Source organism: Tenrec ecaudatus, chromosome 1, assembly GCF_050624435.1.
Source record: "Tenrec ecaudatus isolate mTenEca1 chromosome 1, mTenEca1.hap1, whole genome shotgun sequence".
NCBI lineage: Eukaryota > Metazoa > Chordata > Mammalia > Afrosoricida > Tenrecidae > Tenrec > Tenrec ecaudatus.
In genome coordinates this window covers 249,432,244-249,453,806 of record NC_134530.1, presented here as the reverse complement: position 1 = coordinate 249,453,806, position 21,563 = coordinate 249,432,244, and the positions used below count along the sequence as shown (strand labels likewise).

Genomic DNA, 21,563 nt, shown 5'->3' with positions numbered 1-21,563 from the left:
TTTTGTTCTTTGATGTCTGATACCTGATTCTATTAACAACTCATGATCACACAGGTTAGTATGCTTCTTCCATGTGGACTTTGTTGCTTCTGAGCTAGATGACCTCTATAAATGCCCTTTGCCTCCCAGTTCTTCCCTCTACTGCCTTTTACTTTTCTCCTGTCCCACTCTCATGTTCAGCCTTCATTTGGATTTCAGTAATTCCCTTGGTTACATTGCCATTGATCAAGCCCTACCAGGCCTCCTATACACTCCTTGCAGTCGATTTTTTTTCTTTTAAAAAACTCATTTTATTGGGGGCTCATACAATTCTTTTTCTTTTAACATTTTATTAGGGGCTCATACAATTCTTATCACAATCCATGCATATACATACATCAATTGTATAAAGCACATCTGTACAGTCTTTGCCCTAATCATTTTCTTTTTATCTCTCCTCTTTTCTTTTTTTATATTTTATTAGGGACTCATACAACTCTTATCACAATCCATACATATACATACATCAATTGTATAAAGCACATCCATACATTCCCTGCCCCAATCATTCTCAAAGCATTTGCTCTCCACTTAAGCCCTCTGCATCAGGTCCTCTTTTTTTTTTTCCCTCCCTCCCCGCTCCCCCTTCCCTCATGTGCCCTTGGTAATTTATACATTGTTATTTTGTCATATCTTGCCCTATCCGGAGTCTCCCTTCCCCCCCCTTCTCTGCCATCCATCTCCCAGGGAGGAGGTCACATGTGGATCCTTGTAATCGGTTCCCCCTTTCCAACCCACTCACCCTCCACTCTCCCAGCATTGCCCCTCACACCCTTGGTCCTGAAGGTATCATCCACCCTGGATTCCCTGTGCCTCCAGCTCCCATATGAACCAGTGTGCAACCTCTGCCCTATCCAGCCCTGCAAGGTAGAATTCGGATCATGGTAGTTGGGGGAGGAAGCATCCAGGATCTGGGGGAAAGCTGTGTTCTTCATTGGTAGTACCGATGAAGGTAGTACCGAGGTAGTCCCCACTGGTTTTATATACAAATCATATCATTGATCTATGAGGGCATTGTTGAGCACCATTGGGTTTTCCAAAGGAGTCTATGAGGCCGTTATATGAGGCCGTTAATTTAACTGAGTTTATACAGGACTGAATGAACTTAACTATTGCAAGTAGTAACAAAATGCAAGAACCTATTAAGCTTGTTATTAGGATACTACCCTTTCCTAAGTGACTAAGAAAATAATTTTTCTTCCATCCCTGTCGTGCCTTTAATTTGTTCTGACACTTTTGTGATCATATTTCATTTATTCATTTTTTACATTAATGTTACATTTTCTGAATGGATAGTTGCAAATTCTGTGTAAATCATATTCATGATTTCTTTTTTTATATTTTATTAGGGGCTCATACAACTCTTATCACAATCCATACATATACATACATCAATTGTATAAAGCACATCCGTACATTCTTTGCCCTAATCATTTTCAAAGCATTTGCTCTCCACTTAAGCCCTTTGAATCAGGTCCTCTTTTCATGCTGACATTTTTTCTACATTTTTTCCGGACTAAGGCTAGGCTTTTCTTTATGATACCAGTCTTGTTTGCATTAAAACAGCATTCTTCTCCTAGAACTGCACATAACCCTCCTTGTTTAAGGACCAGGAGGTTTAACCCCCCATGGTTTTGGAGCACCACCTGTGCCAATGACCTAGTTGGTGCTGAAAGCTGGGGTATGGAATTTCCTAAGTGACTGATATCTATACTTATTCTTTGTGATAATTCTCTGAAATTTAGGCCATTTTTAATAAAAATAAATATTAGGAAACACATAGGAGTCTTAGTTTTAAGGGATCTTCTGTAATTTAGCTGACCACCCATGAGTTTTCCAGTGGAGCTGCCTTCAGATGGGAGTGGTGAACCCAGGCAGAGAGGCCATTGACCTTAACAGCCATGGAGGTAATGAAGATGATGGTGTACGGTCCCTTCCAGGGAGGAGTGAGTCCTGTAAAGGTGAACCACTCTACCAGAAAGATGCGGCCTGACTGTAATGGGTGTGATGGTGAACGAATAGCACCTACTTGAGGTGGGTGAGCAGTATTTTGCAAGGACTTGTACACCTGGTGCTGAGTTGCTTGTAGGGCCTGTAAAGACTTAAGCAGGTTATGATTAAGTATTTCTGCGCATTGAGTTTCCTCATGTTTGGGGAGCCACAGAGGGGTCTTCCAAACATTATTTCCTAAGGGGTGAATTCCTTCTTACAGGGAGGGGGAACAACATGCCTCTAGGAGGGGAAAAGCGAGAAGTCTTATTTGAATCGGTTTTCAGAGTGAACTTAGTAAGGACCTCTTTCAGGCTCCTGTTTATATTCTCGACTTGCCCCAAGCTCTGGGGTCTACAGGCACAGTGCAGTTTCCAAACAAATCTGAGTGCCTTACATACAAGTTGAGATACCTGCGCTGTAAATGCTAGCCCATTGACTGACCCTAGACTCAAGGGCAAGCCAAAAGGGGACTGATTTCTCACAATAACTTTTTAGTAACTATAATAGTTGTTTCTGAATGAGTGGGGAAAGCCTCAACCCATCCTGAAAAAGTGTCCACAGATACTAATAGATATTCATAGCTTGAAACTGGGGTTTATTTCGGTAAAATCGAATTCCCAATGTTCTCCAGGTATATGACACCCTCGCATCTGGATGCCAGGGGTCCTGCTGGCTCTGAGTTCACATTTACTTGAATGCAAGCTGGGTATCTAGACGTTACCATAAAAACAATCTGGTGGAGGTGTGGGATACAATACCTACCCTGAACCAACTCAGCTTAGTCCTCTGGAAACAAACACCTTGGTTAGGTTGCATTCACCACCCGGTGGGCTCCTTTTTGGCTTTTGATTGTTCTGCAAGGTCAATGTCTTCTGGGTTGTAAAATGGTGAGGGGGAAAGCACAGGAGCTGGGAGTTACCATGGCCATATGGGCCCGCTTGTTAGGGTGCAGCTCGCAGGCCTCTTTCTCTGCATTTCGGTTTCTCTTGGTTCCAGGGGAATTACCTGTTTGGCATCCTTTGCAATGCGCTGGGCCATTGCTTTTGGTAGCCAGGTGGCTCTTAGTAGGACCACTTTTTTTTTTTTTTCCTTTTCCTTCGCCCATTCTAGCGCTTTATTTGGGCAACCAACTTGGCTTTTTGAGCGAAACTCCAGTGAGGGAGAGCCTGAGAATGAATGACCTGATTTAACCATGGGCTCCCACATACCTGGTTCCATTGAGGACAAAACTCTTTCAGTTGATGTACAATACCTTATCTGGCGTCTTCAAGGAGGCATCAGTGAGGTCCAGGTGGGTGGTTTGAACAGAGCCTACCAATTTCAAGCAACCATGCAGAGGGTTTTCTAGGTCTGCAGCTGGACAGGCAAGGCTAATGCAATCAGTCACAGGTCAATGGGCGGGTGGTGCTTGGCTAGTCCAGGCAGATTGGTTTCTGCCTAAACACTTGGATAAACTGCCTGCAGATGGTGTGTGTACACCATCTCCTCACTCACTGGTGGGAGTGGTCTCTGGCTGCTGCAAACTAACCTTGGTAGGTGAACCAGGTAGACCACAAATACAGATTTGGGGTGAGCATCTCCCAAGTGGCCACCAGATGAGGTCAGTGAGAACGTCCAGGGCTTTGGAACATCTTCAGGAGGTGACTCCCATGGGTTTCTCCCTGACCTGAATAGCCAGCCAGTTGACGCTATAGTCCAGATGGCACAATAGTTATCTCGCTGGCACCTCCAAAATGTTGCATGTTGACAGAAATTAATAACCACTAGAATGTCCAAATTAGTCTTTATTCTAGCCAGTGGCCATCAGGAGGAACAATATTTTGTAAATTGAGGTCATGCAATCAATTTTCTCTCAGACCACAATGCTATAAAATTAGAAATCAACAATGAAATGAACAGAAATATAAGTGAAAACACATGGAGATTAAACAGCATAATACTTTTAAAATGATTGGTTAATAAAGGATAATATTAAAAACTCCATGGGATAAACAAGAACAATAACACAGCATATAAAAACCTTTGGGACACAGCAATAGCAATCATCAGAGCCAATTTATAGCAATGAACGCACATCAGGGAAAAAAGAGGAGAAATCCAAAATAAACACACTAACACAGCACATTCAAGACTGGAAGAAGGACAACATAAACCCTCCAATAAAAGAAGGACAGAAATCATAAGGATCAAAGCAGAAATAAATGATATGGAAAACTTTCAACCAAACAAGAAGCTGGTTTTGATAGATCTGTATTAACTCCCTATTAAAAATAACTTTTAAAAAATAAAGAAGCTGGTTCTGTGAAAGGGTTAACAAAAAAGAAAGACCACTGGAAAACTTAACAAAGGAAAAAGAAAAGATGCAAATACTCAAAATAAGGATGAAAAGGGTGACATTATAACAGATTCAAATGAAATAAAAAGAATTACACACTACTATGAAAAACTATTCCAACAAATCAGATAATCTAGAAGAAATGGACAGATACCCAGAAATACATCAGCCACTCAAATGAATGCAAACAGATATTGAAAAACTAAACAGGCCCTAACAAAAAAAGAAATAGAGCAGGTCATGAAGGAATTTCCAACCAAGAAAATCCCATCACCAGATGATTTCACCGGGGAATTCTACCAGGTATTCACAGAAGATCTCACACCAATATAGCACACACTATTCCAGAACATAGAAAAAAAACAACAAACTCCAAAATTCATTCAATGAAGCCAGCATAACACTGATACCCAAATCAGGCAAAGACCACAAAAAGATAGAAAATTATAGACCAATATCCCTTATGAACATAGACAGTAAAATCCTCAACAAAATTCTAGCCAATAGAATCCAACATCATATCCCAAAAAATGATTCACCATGACCAAGTGGGATTCAATCCAGGTATGCAGGGATGGTTCAATATTCGAAAAATGATCATTGTAATCTACCACATAAACAATTCAAAGAATAAAAACCACATGATCAGTAGGTCCTTGATTAGAGCCGTTTTTGAGCCACTCAAAACAATGAGAATGCTAATTCACCAGCTGCCCCGCGTAAGAGAATCAAGCATAAAGGGAAAGGCAGCACGGAAATGAGGCGTAGCTACACAGAGGTTAATGTGGAGCTGAGGGAATCGAAGAAGGATGGCCAGATGCTGGAAAGGAAACAGGTAAGCTCCTTTCCTGATGATGCTACATCTCCCCTGCAAGAAAACTGAAACAACCAGGACACTGCAAACTTGCCTGTTGGTGACATTGTCAAAGGCTTAAATGGTAACAACTCAAGCTGTTAGAAAACTGCTTTAGAAGGAGAAGCAGCCCTCATACATAACATAATCCAGGCAGGTTTGATTCCAAAATTTGTGTCCTCCTTGGGCAGAACTGACTATAGCCCAATTCCGTTTGAGTCTGCTTGAGTGCTAATTAACATTGCTTCTGGGTCATCAGAACGGACCAAGGCTGTGATGGAAGGAGGTGTAATCCCAGCATTCATTTCTCTGTTGGCATTGCATGCACACATGCTGTCCGGGATCTGGTGCCACTGCAGGTGGTGGATCAGCTTTCTGAGACCTGGTTATCACATGTGGTGCAGTTGACCCTCTGTTGGCTTTCCTTGCAGTTCCCAACATGTTTTCTTTAGCATGCGTTTAGCATCTTTCCCGAACACCTTTAAATCTCTTTTGAAACAAGAATCCCGCGCCCCCATTGGATGTCATTGAGCGAATTCCCCCTACATTATGTCCTCTCCTGTGTAACGATGACCCAGAAATGCTGGCCAATACCTGCTGGGCCATTTTCTATCTCACTGAAGGTTGGAAGGAATGGATTTAAATGGTTGTGAACACAGGAGTTGGACCACAACTTGTGAAGCTTCTTGGAGTGACTGACTTGCCCATTGTAACTCCAGCACTAAGAGCCATGAGGAATATTGTCATTGGAACAGATGAACAGACTCGGGTTGTCATAGGTGCAGGAGCACTGCTAACTAACCCCCAAAACAAATATTCAGAAAGAAGCTACCTGAACAATGTTAAATATCACAGCAGGCCGTCAGGATCAGATACAGCAAGTCATGAATCATGGATTAGCCCCAATCCTCATTGACTTTCTCACTAAATCAGACTTTAAGACCAAAAAAAATGCTGTCTGGGCTGTGACCAACTCTACAAGTGGCGAAACAGTCAGGCAGATTCTCTACTTTGTCCACTGTGGCATAATGGAACCATTGATGAGCCTTTTAACTTCAAAAGATACAAAATTATTTTGGTTATTCTGGATGCCATTTCAAATATCTTTCAAGCTACTGAGAAAATTATTGAAACTGAGAAACTTAGTATAGTGATTGAAGACTATGGAGGCTTGGACAAGATTGAAGATCAACAAAACCATGAAAATTAGCATGTATTATACAAGGCGTCCTTGAACTTGATTGAGAAGTATTTCTCCATACAGGAAGAAGAAGATCAGAATGTTGTCCCAGAAACTACCTCTGAAGGATATGCCTTCCAAATTCTGGATAGCACTCTTTGGACCTTTAGCTTTTAAGATTGACCAGCTCAGTCCTAAGGTTGTATGTTGTGTGCTTTGTTTGGTATAAGTTTGTCTTAATTTTTTTTCTCTACTAAGAACTAAATGTAGAAAGGCTACCTAGGGGCCATAAGCCATGCATCATCCCCTTTATGTGCACTTCATAAGAATAACCTCAAAAGATATAGTGTCTGGGGTCTTAAAGGCTTGAAGGTAAACAAGCGGCCATCTAGCTCAGAAGCAAAAAAGCCCACATGGAAGAAGCACACCGGCCAGTGTGATCACGAGGTGCCAAGGGACCAGGTATAAGGCATCATGCAAAAAAAAAAAAAAAACGATATAAGTGTGTGTGTGTGTATGTATGTGTATATATGTGTATATGTATATACATACCATATTAAATGAAGGGGGAAGTGCAGAGTGGAGACCCAAGGCCCAAGTGTCGGCCAATGGAGATCCCCTCATAGAAGGGCTTAGGAGAGGAGATGGGTTAATTAGGGTGCGAGGTAGTACCGATGAAGAACACAGCTTTCCCCCAGATCCTGGATGCTTCCTCCCCCCAACTACCATGATCCGAATTCTACCTTGCAGGCCTGGATAGGACAGAGGCTGTACACTGGTACATATGAGGGCTGGAGGTACAGGGAACCCAGGGTGGATGATACCTTCAGGACCAAGGGTGTGAGGGACGATGCTGGGAGAGTGGAGGGTGAGTGGGTTGGAAAGGGGGAACTGATTACAAGGATCCACATGTGACCTCTTCCCTGGGAGAGGGACAGCAGAGAAGGGGGGAAGGGAGACTCCGGATAGGGCAAGATATGACAAAATAACGATGTATAAATTACCAAGGGCACATGAGGGAGGGGGGAAAGGGGAGAGAGGGGAAAAAAAAAAGAGGACCTGATGCAAGGGGCTTAAGTGGAGAGCAAATGACTTGAGAATGATTGGGGCAGGGAATGTATGGATGTGCTTTATACAATTGATGTATGTATATGTATCGATTGTGATAAGAGTTGTATGGGTCCCTAATAAAATGTAAAAAAAGAAAAGAGGAGAAAAAAATGATTAGGGCAAAGACTGTACAGATGTGCTTTATACAATTGATGTATGTATATGTATGAACTGTGATAAGAATTGTATGAGCCCCAATAAATTGTTTTTAAAAATAAATTAATTAAATTAAATTTAAAAAAAAAATATATATATATAAAGAAAAAAAAGAATAACCTCAAAAAAGGAGACCTCACATTGACTGGGGTCACTCCTTCAAGAAAGGGGAAAAGGGATATCATCCACTTGATGCTGTGTAACACTAAGACAAGGCTGTGACAGATCACCAGGCCCTCCAGGATGGAGAGGAGAACCTTACTAGAAAATCAAATTAAGACTAGGGGAGAGGCACATCTACTTCTCATGGGAGGCACTGATAGAGCTATCTGTTGGTGGGTTTTGTGAGTGAATGGGGAGGAGTAACCTCGCAATGGGAAGGGATGTTGAACAATAATTGTAGGGAACCCAAGGGGAGAATAAACCTAATTTTATGTCCCTTGGTAGACACTGTGAATATATATTTCTTTGAAACCATTAGTGAACCACATGATGGACTAAGCACTATGATAACCTTAGATGCTGGCCTTACAGGCAACATAGGATCCCCCAAGGCCCACACTAAAAAGATTCAATGTAGAAGCCCAACTGAATGAACTGGGCCCTGCCTCAAAACTACTTGTACCATTGGACTGAAATAGTCTGATAGGAGAGGAAGCAAGGATGGCCATCCCAAATGGCAGTCATTGGGCTTGAGTGGGACCCCTGGCTTAGTAGGTGTACAATGGAAAGGAACTTAAAACGACCATGTATTTAGTACCTCAAAGCTCCCTTGCATTAATATGACAGGTTTTAATCTGATAGGCAAGGATCTGCACCTGTAAGAAATGATACAGGGAATTTTCCCCCAGCACCAACCTCCATGCTCAGTGTAAACAGAGCTCGATCAATTAAGAAAGCAATCTATGCAAAGCAACAGCTCATGAATTGAAGCTTGAAGTTGGACTATATTCACATGTTTATGTGTTTCCTCATATCATCAGTATCTTAAATTCTATGTCATTGGGGGAATAAGTTAATGGTATCAATGCAATCACCTTATACCCCAGGGGATGATTGACAATGTTTTGGGTTTGTTGTTTGTTTGGTAAGATTTTGCTTCTATACATTTTGGTTTTTCTGCCTTTTTGTTTGTTTGAGTTTTTTGGGGGTGTTGGGGTTTTTGTTGTTGTTGTTTTATTGCTGTTGTTCCTGTTGGTTCTGGGGTTTTTGATAGTATGACAGACAAAGTAAACCAGAGTTGTTCATACCAAGTAAAGCATATGGATTCTGAGCTCCCACTTAATTCTAGCCCCAGTCCAAGAACGGTTAGCTCATATAACATGGTTGTGCTAGAGGCTCACCTTTATATAGAGATCACTGAAGATAAGGATGCTACATCAAAGTGTGGAGACAAAAGTAGATCGTGCCTGGCTAATTGATTGGAATAGTGTCCGGGTAATAAGGGCTTGTATTCAAACAAGTAGCCATCTAAATGAGGAGTCACCTAAGTCCACATGCAAGAAGCACAGCAGACTGGGTGATTCAAAGGTGACAATAATAAAATCCAAATATGATTAAGGGAAAAATATCAGAGCTTAAATTGTAAACACCCAATTTGTAGAAGACCATGGAGAACTGGGAGCCCCAAATCCATCTGCAAATTATTTGGTCAGATTAAGACTCTGGTAGATCCCCTCTGCCTACAGGTGAACGATTCAAACAGCTTTACTATCAGACAGAGATTATGGTGGATCAAACCGTGGTATAATATGATGCTTGGTCAGTTGACCTCCTTCTTAACCCAACCCGAATTTGCTCTAGGCTTAAGTATTTCTTATTGTCCCACGATAGGAATTTCTTCTCTGACTTTTTAAATGTTGATGGTGCTCTTTTCATTCTTACTCTTTATTTTTTATTTTACATTTATATTATTATTATGATTTTCCTCTTGCTGTTTCATTTTATTTTTGTTTTTTATTGCTTCTGTTGGCTTTCCCAGTTTGTGAAGCACAGGAGTGGATACATAGAGACAATGATTGATGCAGTGGCTTATTGAGGACATGGAAGGGAAAGAGGAAGGGATTTGGGGACAAACAATGAGTGCAGGGGGGGGGAACGCATTAGAGCTGATTGTGATGATGTATATGCAACTCTTTTGAAAAGCAATTTAACTATGTAACTGGATGATATATGAATACTATATTAAGAAAACTACTAAAAACAATAAAGAAACCAAAGATTACCATGGGTGAAGGAGGAAGAGTTGCTGGTTAGGCAGCATTGAGCTTATGTTAGTGGTGATTAAACAATTTGGAAAAGGATATCAATAATGATGGTATAACACACAGAGTAGATCAATGGCACTAAATTATAACTGTAAAAATTGTTGAATTGTAGAATGCTTTGTTGTGTATATTTTTGCCACAACTAAAAAATAAATGAATAACAACAAGGACAAGGAAGAAGAAGAATATTTTAGAATTGATTGTGGTGATCTTTGTACACCTCTTCTTGATAGGATTGAATTATTGAATTGTATGACATGTGGATGAAGTGCCAGTGAAACTGCTTTTTTTATTGTTTTAATTAAAATGTCAAAGAGAAGGAAAAAGAAAGAGGACATATTTGGAGGTGCAATGATTATGTGACTGACAGGCTAAGGTTATTAATAATAGACTATTAGTCAAAGCAGTCAACTTCCCCAAAATTGGTGCTATATTTAGGTAGAGAGAAATGTTGGCTACCAATGGACAAAATAGGAATGTGAGAAAGTAAACAGGAATTCTACAAATAATAGTGTTAAAGAGAGATTGAGAGAGAGAAAGAGATTTAAACATTGGGCCTAAGAGAAGTAAGCTATGATTATTTGTGGAGAGGGTTGTTTGGGGGGCTTTTTATTGTGATAAACCTAGTTTTTAATATTTTTAGCATGAGACTAAAGTGAGAATTCTGGAATAGCATGGTGTGTGGCATGGATAAAAGGTGATATCACATCCCAAACCATGTGGGTAGATTGAGGTAGAAAACACACGGACAGGCGTGGGAAATTATGGCCTTAGGGAAGAACCAGGATTTAGCTAAGACAAAAGGTTAAGGGAAGAGTCATGGAAGGAAATTAATTTATGGGAGAGAATTCCGGTTTCTCAGCAGAGAGGGTAGAAGGGAGGGAGGGCGCAGTAAGAGGCTTGATCAGGAGAAAAGACATTAAAGATGGTCTGGAGCTAAGAGCACAGGAGAGCTCGGGTAAGTTGAGAATATGCTTATTTTGAAGCCGTTACAGAGAAAAACATCTGTGTAGCTCTTGGAGCACGGGAGATGTAGCTGGAATTCTGTTGGAAAATTGATCCGTAGTTCTTCTAGAAACTGAGGCCCAGGATGGAGGTGTAATGAAGGTGGCACATGGTCTGCAGGTGCCCTAGGCTCACCAGGCAAAGGCACTGGTGACGGTAGCCTTCCTTTAAGAGGGTTGTGTCTCAAAACACCAGTCTTTCAGTAATCGGACCCAGGAGGGTCCCAAGTCTATTTACATTTGATACATATGATACAACAAAGTGTCTTAGTGAAAACACTGGACCACAGGTTCCCAAATTTAGTTTTGGCCTACTGCACCTTTTTCAGGAAAAAAAGTTATACAGCATGCCACTGGCAATTTAAAAAAAGGTTGTACTATAACCCAGTATGAAGTGTAAGTATGAATGTTCGAAGTCCCTCTGCATCATACCACAGCCCTCAGGGGGACAGTGTTACCCACTTTGAAAAACATTGCACAAGACTTATGTTCCATGAAAATTTAAAACAGAAATTTTAATGAAGAGAGTCATTTCAAAATGGGAAGATATTACTGATCGATGCACAGGCAGGGGGTACAATGCTGCGAATTGGAGCAGGTGTGAGGAGTACAGTGCCGAGTTTTATTTACGGTGAAGAAAATGAAAAAATTGTAATAACCAGCACATCTGAGATGGAAAGGAAGCACGACAAAATTACAAATGGTTTATTAAACTACAAGCCTAAGCATTATCAATAAATGTATCTGTCCCATTCTGAGGTCGTTCCATCCTAAAAGAGGTTTAGCAAAGGTCACTTTGTAACCCACTCTGCCACCAGGGCTCCTTCTAAGGGTTACTATTCCACAAAAGTAACAACCAGGGCCTAGTGTTCTGTGACAATTTTCTGAAATCAGCTTGTCTCCTTATGTCAACAATTGAGCCTCCACTTCATTACAGATTTACAAAGGACTTGCGGAAACATAACGGAGGATCCTAGTGAGCGAAGTTTCTTTAGAAACAAAACTTTCTAAAGAAGCAAAACTAGTGAAGCTCACATCTCTATGGAGATTTATCTCAAGGAAATAGCTCATAAGGTTGTGGAGGTTGGCAAGTTTCAAGTCGATGGCCCCATTGTCAAGCTGTAGGCTTCTCCTCAGTCACTTAACGGCAGGGGCTGACCAACCCAAATTGGATAGGTCAGATGGCATGCTGATGGCTGCAGAGGCTGTGGATTCATGGTTAGCAGATAAGATAGCAGGTGGCTGACTCACAGGCTGCAGAAGTTAATGAATTTCAGGATTGGAAGTTTCAAAAGGAGTTTTCAACATAGGTCTGAAGTCACTCAAGTCACATATGCCAGTTCCTTGATGTTTCTAAGCTTTCACTTGCTGCTACTGAATCGATTCTGACTAATATTGACCCTACAGGCTGCCATCGTGGGTTTCCTGGGCTGTAACTCTTTACCAACGCAGAGCCACGGTGCAGCTGGTGCTTGAGAACTGCTGACCTGTGGTCAGCGGCCCCCTCATAGCCCGCTCTGCCACCAGGGCTCCTCCTAAGGTTGACTCCTCCACCGAAGTAATAACCGGATTGTTTCTTTCCCAAACTAACTTCTTTCCTTTGCTTTGATCTATATGAATATTATTTCCGCAGGACTTACTGGCCAGATTTGGATGGCAAAATAAGAGAAGCATTAGTTTTGCGAAGTGTTAAAGTTCGACTTCTAATAAGCTTCTGGAAGGAAACTGATCCCCTTACATTTAACTTTATTTCATCTCTTAAAGCTATTTGCACTGAAATAGCCAACTGCAGTCTGAAAGTTGTAAGTATTATATCTACTGTGTCATTCACTAAAAAGCATTTGTTACATCGCGCATCTGTGAAAGTTGTATACATATACACCGAACTTCTCATAACAACCTTTGGAAAATATTTTAAAATAGAGTGTCATGCTTCCATTGTAGATATCAGTTTCTTTTTCTCACTTTTCATTTCACTTGTTTAATGTTTGTTGGGGACCTCACTTCTTTGTGAATTCACATTAATAGAATTTGGAGGCAAAAGGGCTAAGTTGAGAGTTCTTTGGGAATGTGTAGCTATGGAAATGGACAATATACCAGTTGCCATCAAGTCAGTTGTGATTCTGTGTGTTGGAGTAGAATTGCACTCCGTGGAGTTTTTGATGCCTGTGGTCTTTCAGAAACAGACCAGCAGGCCTTTCATCTAAGGCATTTGAGACGACTTGAACCACCAACCTTTTCATAGCTGAGTAATCGTTTGTGTCACTTGGTGGAAAATATGAGTGCTTAATGTTTCAATGGACAGAGTCTCTCCTTGTATTGTTAGGTAATAGTAATTTAAAGCTTCAATAAACTCTATTGAAAATTACATTTCTAGACTCTTCTGGACAGTCTCCCAAGGAAATGCACAGTCTGCCTGGGTTCAAATCCCAAGGTTTCACAAAGTGTTCTTGTTTCATTCTCACCACTGTTTTTCAGATTCTCCCTGCTATTAATACTCCACTGTGATGGCTTAAATTGTTTTTATTTGAATTGAGCATTTTAGTTTGTCAAAGCCCTTACCTATATATTGGTTCATTACTCTTCACAACAAAATATGAGGTTAACAGAATGAATCTTTTATCCCTATTCCACAAATGAAGACATAAAAGGTAAGTTGTTTGGGGTCTTTTTAACCACACCAAAAAAGGAAGTGGAAACTCAAGTCAATTGCTTTTTACATCACGCTTTCTGTGGCATCACCTTCTTCTTTCTGGACCTGCTCAGATCCCCTAAAGCATTCTTATCCATAAGGTCCTAAGGGGCTAGGGGCTAGGGGCTAGGATATGCACCAGCACAGACTCCTGAGTCCCTGAAACCCTACCAGCCTGGCATCCCATACTTCTGGGGCATATGCTAATTAACTGACTACCTCAAAAGGGATACTGGATGGGGAACTGAAAATAATTCTAAATATCTTGACTCTCTGGCCTTACCCTGGACACTCCTCAGGTACTCACATCTGCCACCCTCTGGTCAACCTCAGGGCCTTTACATATGCTGTTTACTCCATCTACAACTCTGTTTTCACTTCGCTTCATCTGACGACCAATGTACTCAGGCAGCAAATGTTTACTGAGGCCCTACTGTAGCCTCTTCCTGTGATGGACTTAATAAGAGGAAAGAAGATTAATTACTTCCCCTTATGGAGCTTTAAAATAAAACGCTGCCATCAAGGAGATTCTGATTCATAGTGACACTTTTTAGGGTTTCTGACCTTGTGCATCTTCACAGATAGCTTCATCTGTGTTCCACAGAATCACCAGCGGTTTTGAACAAAGATATCTGATATAAACACTTATTCATTTTCCTTTATCATTGTCCTTACAAGAGTTTATATTCATGTCTCTATGTGGGTCACTGCTTTGTCTTTTTAAACACAGATGGTCACATTACTTGACTGAACCAAACATTAACAGCCTACAGCTGGTCATTCCAAAAACAGATTTCAGTTAGGCCAGGCCATTTCGTTTCTAAGCACCAAGACAAGCCTACTTGGATGAAAGCTTGGCCACGAGAGCTAGAACCCAGAAGAACAATAAGTTCTACCAGAACAGGAGGCTATGGGGCCCTGGCGTAGCTTATCTTCGGAGCCTCTAAAGCACCACGAATGTGAGAAGCCTGGGTGACTTGCAGGAGCTCTCTGTCCTCACTGGGATGAGCAGGGCCGGCACTGATGGACGGTTTGATCCTCCAGAGGCCTCAGGGGAAAGGCTATGCAACTAACACGGCTGTCCTGGTTAACTGGATTTTATGGGGGGGGTGCTTTTCATAAATTAAGAAGTCACTTTGGAAATGCCTTTGTTTGCAGTCATGTCAGTGAATTACGTGATTTCTATTGTCATTTCCACTTCCCAGGTAAAGCTGTCACCCCACTTTGAGGCCATTTTTTATTTCCAGTACAGGAATTTTCCCCCAAACCTCAGCCTGTCATTCTACACTTGACTTTGACTGCTGCCGTTGTTCAGTGTCATCAAGTCGGTACAGCAGAGCAGAATAAAAGACTTCTTAATCCTGCATACTCCTCAAAATCTTCCCTCTATGTGAGCCCAGTTTTGCAGCCACTGTCAGTACATCTCGTCAAGTACATCTCTCTTTCTCTGACCGTCCCCTTGACCAAGCCTGGGGTCCTGACTTATCTCTCCTGACAACATGCCTGAAGTGTGGGAGATGAAGTCTCACCATCCTTGCTTTTAAGGGCATTCTGGCTGAATTTCTTCCAAGATGGTTTGTTTGTTCTGGCAGTCTGTGGCATTGTAAGTATTTTTCACCAATGCCATAGTTCAGAGACATCCATTTTTCTCTCGTGTTCCTGATCACGCACCTATGAAGTGAGTGAAATGCCATGGCGTAGGTTAGGCACACCTTGGTCCTTTCATTAGGATGTACATATTTTTCTTTTCAAATTCATACTGATTTAATAATAATATCATCCTCAAGTGGAATTAGTCAAAATATTGGACATGTTATGTAATGTAGCAAAAAATATTAAATGCTGTTTCATGGTAAAATAGAAAGCTTTATTAAGGATTTAAATAACAACTTGAAGAAAATCAGAGTCCGTGGTACAATAATTACACAGATGTTTATATAGGGTTTAGCTATAGAACAGGGCTTACAATATTAATAAGTTAGTGGCAAGCTTTCTCGCAGAGAGACTATCAGTGATGGGGCTCCAGAGTATGTATCCTGAGAGCTAGGACTGCAGGCCAGTGACAGGACAATGTCAGGACATGGTTTGTTCCAAAATCAAAGAGCAAATAGGCTTGATTTACTAGGCATTGAGGAACAGTTCTTAAGACATAGGTTTCCTGAGGATATGTGGTGTAGACGACATTGTTTCAACAGGAGAAGTAAGATAAATTGAAAATAACTTCCTTACAACAATTTTCTGAGAACACCCTGCACAGGATTTCAGATAATCATCTTGACCCCCTTGGGGAATAAAAGGTGGTGCCAGGCCCACAGGTATCAAGGACTCCTGAAAAATCAGAATAGAATTTTCATGGCCGAAAGGAACCTTAGTGATCACCTAACTTAACACCTCATCCCACTACTGAGCGGGAGAAGAATCTCAATCTCATCATTTTCAAAAACCAAATTTGAAAATTATAACGGATTTCATTCCATCTGTAAGCATTCATTTCCTTTTTCTCTCTGCCTCTTAGTTCTTTCAAACAAATATGATTCCATAGCTATTAGACATTCCAGAAAGTTTCCATGCGCTTCTGAAAATGTTAACCATATTCGAATGAGCCCCTCAGCTCTGGGAACTTTGTGTCAGGTCCATTGCCCTTTAAACCTCATCCACGTGGTCAGATCAGTCAGACACACTAGTCTGTCAGCCCTCTACAACGAAGACATGAGAAGTTAAGTGAAACAGGCCCTGCAGGTGAAACCCTGAGCTTCTGAGGAAAGGTAGAGAAGTAGATTGAATGTAGACTAGGAGAAGAGGTTGTACAAAAGGAGGCAGAAAAACGGAGACATTTCCAGGTAGCCTGGCAGAGTGTGGCCATTTTGAATGTTTGCAGGCAGCACTAGGTCCAAACAGCAACCTGCTAATTCAGTTCTCTCCCAGGACAGCAGAATCGGTAACACACATTCTGCTGGTGACCAGAAGGGTGCAAGTCTCCCCTTGTTCCCCACAGCCCTCTGATGACCAGAGGCATGGTCAGCCCCACTCTCACCCACCCAACCCTGCACAAGAGGCATACCCTCATGGATCCAGCTCCAGGAGCACACCACCTCCAGGTCTAAAGGTTCATGAGCGCCTCCAGCTCATTAGGCTAGCAGAATGCAGAATTTGAGATGCCTGCCTGCCACAGGCCACCCATGGGCAGCAGGAACTTTCTCTAGAGCCAGCTGCCATACCATCACCTTCCTTTGGGGACCAAAAGAAATCCGTCCAGAGTGAATGCCCTGACCCCAGATAATCTCTCGCCCAGCAGGAGCTCTGTCTCTGACTGGGTGCCATAGCCTCTCACCTTTTCCTTCCTGTGGCCTTGATGGTAGAAGGGGAGAGCAACCCACACTGAACCCAGCTCCCTGCTTCCCACACTTTTCTCCTCTCGGAGCCTGCCCCCACCATCCCAGTATTCACCTCCCCCCTTTTTAAATTCCGCTTCCTTTGTCTTTTCTTTCTTTCTGTTATCCTTTTCCTCGATTTTCTTCTGTTTCTCCTCTTCTTGGTTTCTGTTCTCTTTTATTTTTCTCTTGGTTTTTCCTTTACTCTCTTCTCTTCTTTCCCATCTCCCCACTGCCTTATTGTCCTTACTTTTTTCTTTTTAGTTGTTAATTATTGCTGTTGTTGCTTGCTTGTTTCCTCCTTCTTGGTTTTCTTCTTGATTGTTTTGTTCTGGGGTTTTTTCTGTTTGTTTGTTTGTTTGTTTTGCCTATTGTTTTGTTTTTTCCTTGTCCCACAGTGGGAAATAGCATTCATGTCCACATGGCCCAGCCATATCTGTACCACCTGTGGTCCCATCTATTGGACAAACTGACAAAGGAAAACTCATAAACTACATAAATGTCACACATATAAATCCTAAGGGTTAATAATAAAATTTTGGAAATAGAGGATACATTGAAAGGGCAAAGGAGTAGAATTTAATGATTGGAAGAGCAAAGTAATAAGATTGTAGACAAATCTCCCAGTACTAATCTTCTAGCAGAATGAGAGAAAAAAGAATGAATAAAAAGCAAAGTAAGTCTTTGAACTATGTGGGACACTATCAAGAGAAATAACTTGTGGACAGAATTCCAGAACAGGAAGAGACCATAAAAAGAAAGAAAGATGTAATCAAAGAGTTTGGGAAGCAAACTTTCCTAATATTATGAAAGATGCACTTTCCTTGAAGATAAACAAGCAGCCATCTAGCTCAGAAGCAACAAAGCCCACATGGAAGAAGCACACCAGCCTGTGCGATCACGAGGTGTCAACAGGATCAGGTATCAGGCATCAAAGAACAAAAAATCATATCATTGTGAATGGGGGGGAGTACGAAGCGGGAACCCTCAGCCCATCTGTAGGCAAGTGGACATCCCCTTACAGAAGGGTCATGGGGAGAAGATGAGCCAGTCCGGGTACAGTATAGCAGTAATGAAACATACAACTTTCCTCTATTTCTTATTGCTTCTTCCCACCTACTATCATGACCCAATTTTACCTTACAAATCCAGCTAGCTAGACTAGAGGGTGAACACTGGTACTGATCAGTGCGTGAAACACAAGGAATCCAGGACAGATAAACCCCTCAGGACCAATAATGAGAACAGCGATACCAGGAGGGGTAGGGGAAGGTCATGGTAGAAAGGAGAAATTGATCACAATGATCTACATATAACCCCCTCCCTGGGGGATGGACAACAGAAAAGTGGGTGAAGGGAGATATCAGACAGTGTAAGACAAGAAAAAATAATAGTTTATAAATTATAAAGGGTTCATGAGGAAGGGAGGTGGGAGGCAGTAGGAAAAATGAGGAGCTGATACCAAGGACTCAAGTAGAAAACAAATGTTTTGAGACTGATGATGGCAACAAATGTACAAATGTGCTGGACACAATGGTTGGATGTATAGGTTGTGATAAGAGTTGTACGAGCCCCCAATAAAATGATTTTTTTAAAGAAAGATGTGCCTTCAAAAAGTTGAATGAATCTCAAGCAGGATAGGCTCCTAAAAGAAAATTCCCATGACATTTAATCAAAGTTACTAAAACCAAACGAAAGAAAAAAATCCTGAAAGCAGCTTAGGGAGAAAATAAAATGTTTCCTATCAAAGGGAACCAATTAGACTAGGCTTGATTTCTCAGCTGAAGCCTTTCAGCCAAGAAAGCAATGGGATATCATATATAAAATTCTGGAAAAATGCCAACCAAGAGTCACATAACCAGCAAAATTGTGTCTCAAAAAACATAGCAAAAATTAGGACATTTTCGTGAAAAGAGTTATGAAAAAAATTTGCAACACCCCCAACCACTCTTACAAGAAATACTAAAGGGAAGCTCTTCCAGCAGAGACCCAGCAGTTGTAGACAACAGCCTGAGATTGATATATATGACACTACTACTCAGAAGTCAGCGTCTTTTAGATTTATCCTAAGTAAAAGAAAGCTACACGGCTAAAAATAAGGAACAAGAGTTTTCAACTTATGCACAAGGACAATTACAAAGTAAAAAGAAGTACTAAATAGCATAGTTACAGAACTTCACATAGACAGTTGTTCGAATCCATTTCAAGAAAGAACAGACTGTGTTAAACTTGTGAAGAAATTAGTAAGCTACATGGTAACCTCAAAGAAAATCAATACATTTTCTCATCAGAAGAAAAAGGAAGAAAATCATAAAGATTAATAACCATTACAACAACAGCAATGAAGCAAATGACAAGCAAACTCACAAACCAATTTAAAGCACAGAATATTATGTGAACAAAGAAACCAGCAACAACACACACACAAAAGCCCACAGCGAAATGACAACAAATTCATAAAGATGATGATACTGAATGTAAATAAAGTAAATACCAGTCAAGAGAAATGATATGTGAACCAGCAAGGCATCTATTTTTGGTATATAACCTAGAGAAATAAGAGCCAAACAAAAAAGGATATGTGAAGGCGTATGTTCATCCCAGCCCTATTTACAACCAGGAAAAGATTAAAACAACCTATATGCTCATTAATGAAAGAATTGCTAAACTATGGCACCTACTGACAATGGAGTACTACACAATGTTAAAAAATGATGAATCTTTGAAGCATCTTATAGCATGGATAAGCCTGGGAGGCTCATTCCCTGAAAGTTGGAGGGAGAGTGGAAATATGTCCAGGAATATACTCATATATAGTTTGGGCAGAGATTATAAATATGTATTCCTTTGCTGCAGATATATACATGAATGTGATGGAGTGTGCTGTTGTCGATGATTTTTCCATCAAGTCAGTGGAGTATACAACAGGCAAAGTTCTGATACCTAAAGCGAGCAAGGATCCCACAAAATTGAAAACTACAGACCAATATCTCTAATGAACATCGATGCAACAGTCCTTAACAAAATATTGGCCATAGAATACAAAAATATATCAAATGAATAATCCACCATGGCCAAGTGGGATTCATTCCAGGGATGTAGGGATACGAAAGGCCGTCAGCACTATTAGCCACATTGCCATGAAAAAGGATAAGAACCACATGATAATATCGAGAGACACAGAAAAGGCATTTGACAACAGTTAAACTTATGACAATTTCTTTGGCATAACCAAACACCTTCAGGGAATGAGTCACTGTACCTGGGAGCTCAGGATCATTGTCTTGGTGGGCACTGAGGTCAATTGGCATGATATGGTACTCAAAGACAATATCCTCCTTCGGTGAATCGCAATTGGATCTTAAGTTTGTGCATAATAATCTAAAGTGCAATTATTGGTCTTTCCCCATCTGGAGGAAAGAAATTGATGAAAATCAAAAGACACAGAAACCATTAGCCCAGTAGACTAGAGGACCATACAAATACAGTCACCGCAATCCTGGGTCCAGAAGAACTAGGTAGTGCCCAGCTCCCACTGCCATGTTCTCTGAAAAGAATCACAGAAGAAGATCCTAAATAAAGGGGTAGAAAAATGTGAAACAAAGCAAAATCATTATTGAAAAATGCCGATCTTTCTGGTCAGATAGGGACTGGCGGAACCTCTGAGACTATGGCCATTAATCGCCCTTCAGGTCTGGACCTTACTCTCCCACATGGCTCAATTTTCAGCCAACCAGTAGACAAGTCTATGAGGAGAACAGCGCCAGAGGGATATATACTCCTTATCATAATCAAGCATTTAAAATCAAAGGGCAGCATTTACCCAAGCAACAAGTTCATATGAGGTATGAAAGAAAGAGGGATGGGAATGGGAACCACAAGGATATTGTGGAATAAGTGAAGTTACATTGGGGAGATTGAAATCAATGACGTGACACATGTACATTAAACTTTTTAACAGTTTTATTGACATATTAACATATCATATGATTCAGTGGCTTCAATATATTAAAAAGTTGTGAAACCATTACCACAATCAATTTTAGAACATTTTCTTCATTTTTCTGCCCACTGTTATTAGTTCCTCATTACTCTCCAAGCTCCCATGCCATGGCCCTGTGGGACTAATAACCTAGTTACTGACTTCATAGATTTACCTCTCCTGGATTTCATATAAAGGAAATCAGACCAACGAAAATAAAACAAAGAGAAACCTCAATCCAAGAGAAAGCAGAAGGTAATAAACAGAAAATGTTTAAATGTGTCAAGAGGGAAAACACGTAATAATATGTTCAATTCTAGCTTAACCATATCTGCGGAATCCACTTTCAAATGCACTGAGGGCAAGACTGTCCACATCCCAAGTCAGTGGTCTGAGGGAAATCGACGGAAGCTTAATCCACATGGGGATTTTGCAAAAAGATTTAGGGCTTTCACTGTCCTCCATAGCCTTCTGCAAATTTGGTGTCCAAAATTAAGTTCTAATACAATACCCACCTTTGATCTTGGATTTTATTATTTGCAATCCATAGATCACATGAGCTGGTGTGCTTCTTAGTGGACT

General features: G+C 40.9%; 1 protein-coding gene and 1 pseudogene across 1 annotated transcript in view; both read left to right on the top strand.

Moving 5' to 3' along the window:
* PLD5 (phospholipase D family member 5) overlaps nt 1–21,563 on the top strand; it is a 456,985-nt gene that overhangs the window by 420,434 nt on the left and 14,988 nt on the right. Inside the window, exon 8 of the mRNA XM_075540593.1 lies at nt 12,570–12,738. Within this exon, the coding sequence (XP_075396708.1) occupies nt 12,570–12,738 (169 nt within the window). The remainder of the gene's footprint in view (nt 1–12,569; nt 12,739–21,563) is intronic.
* LOC142429713 (importin subunit alpha-1 pseudogene) lies at nt 4,607–6,576 on the top strand (annotated as a pseudogene).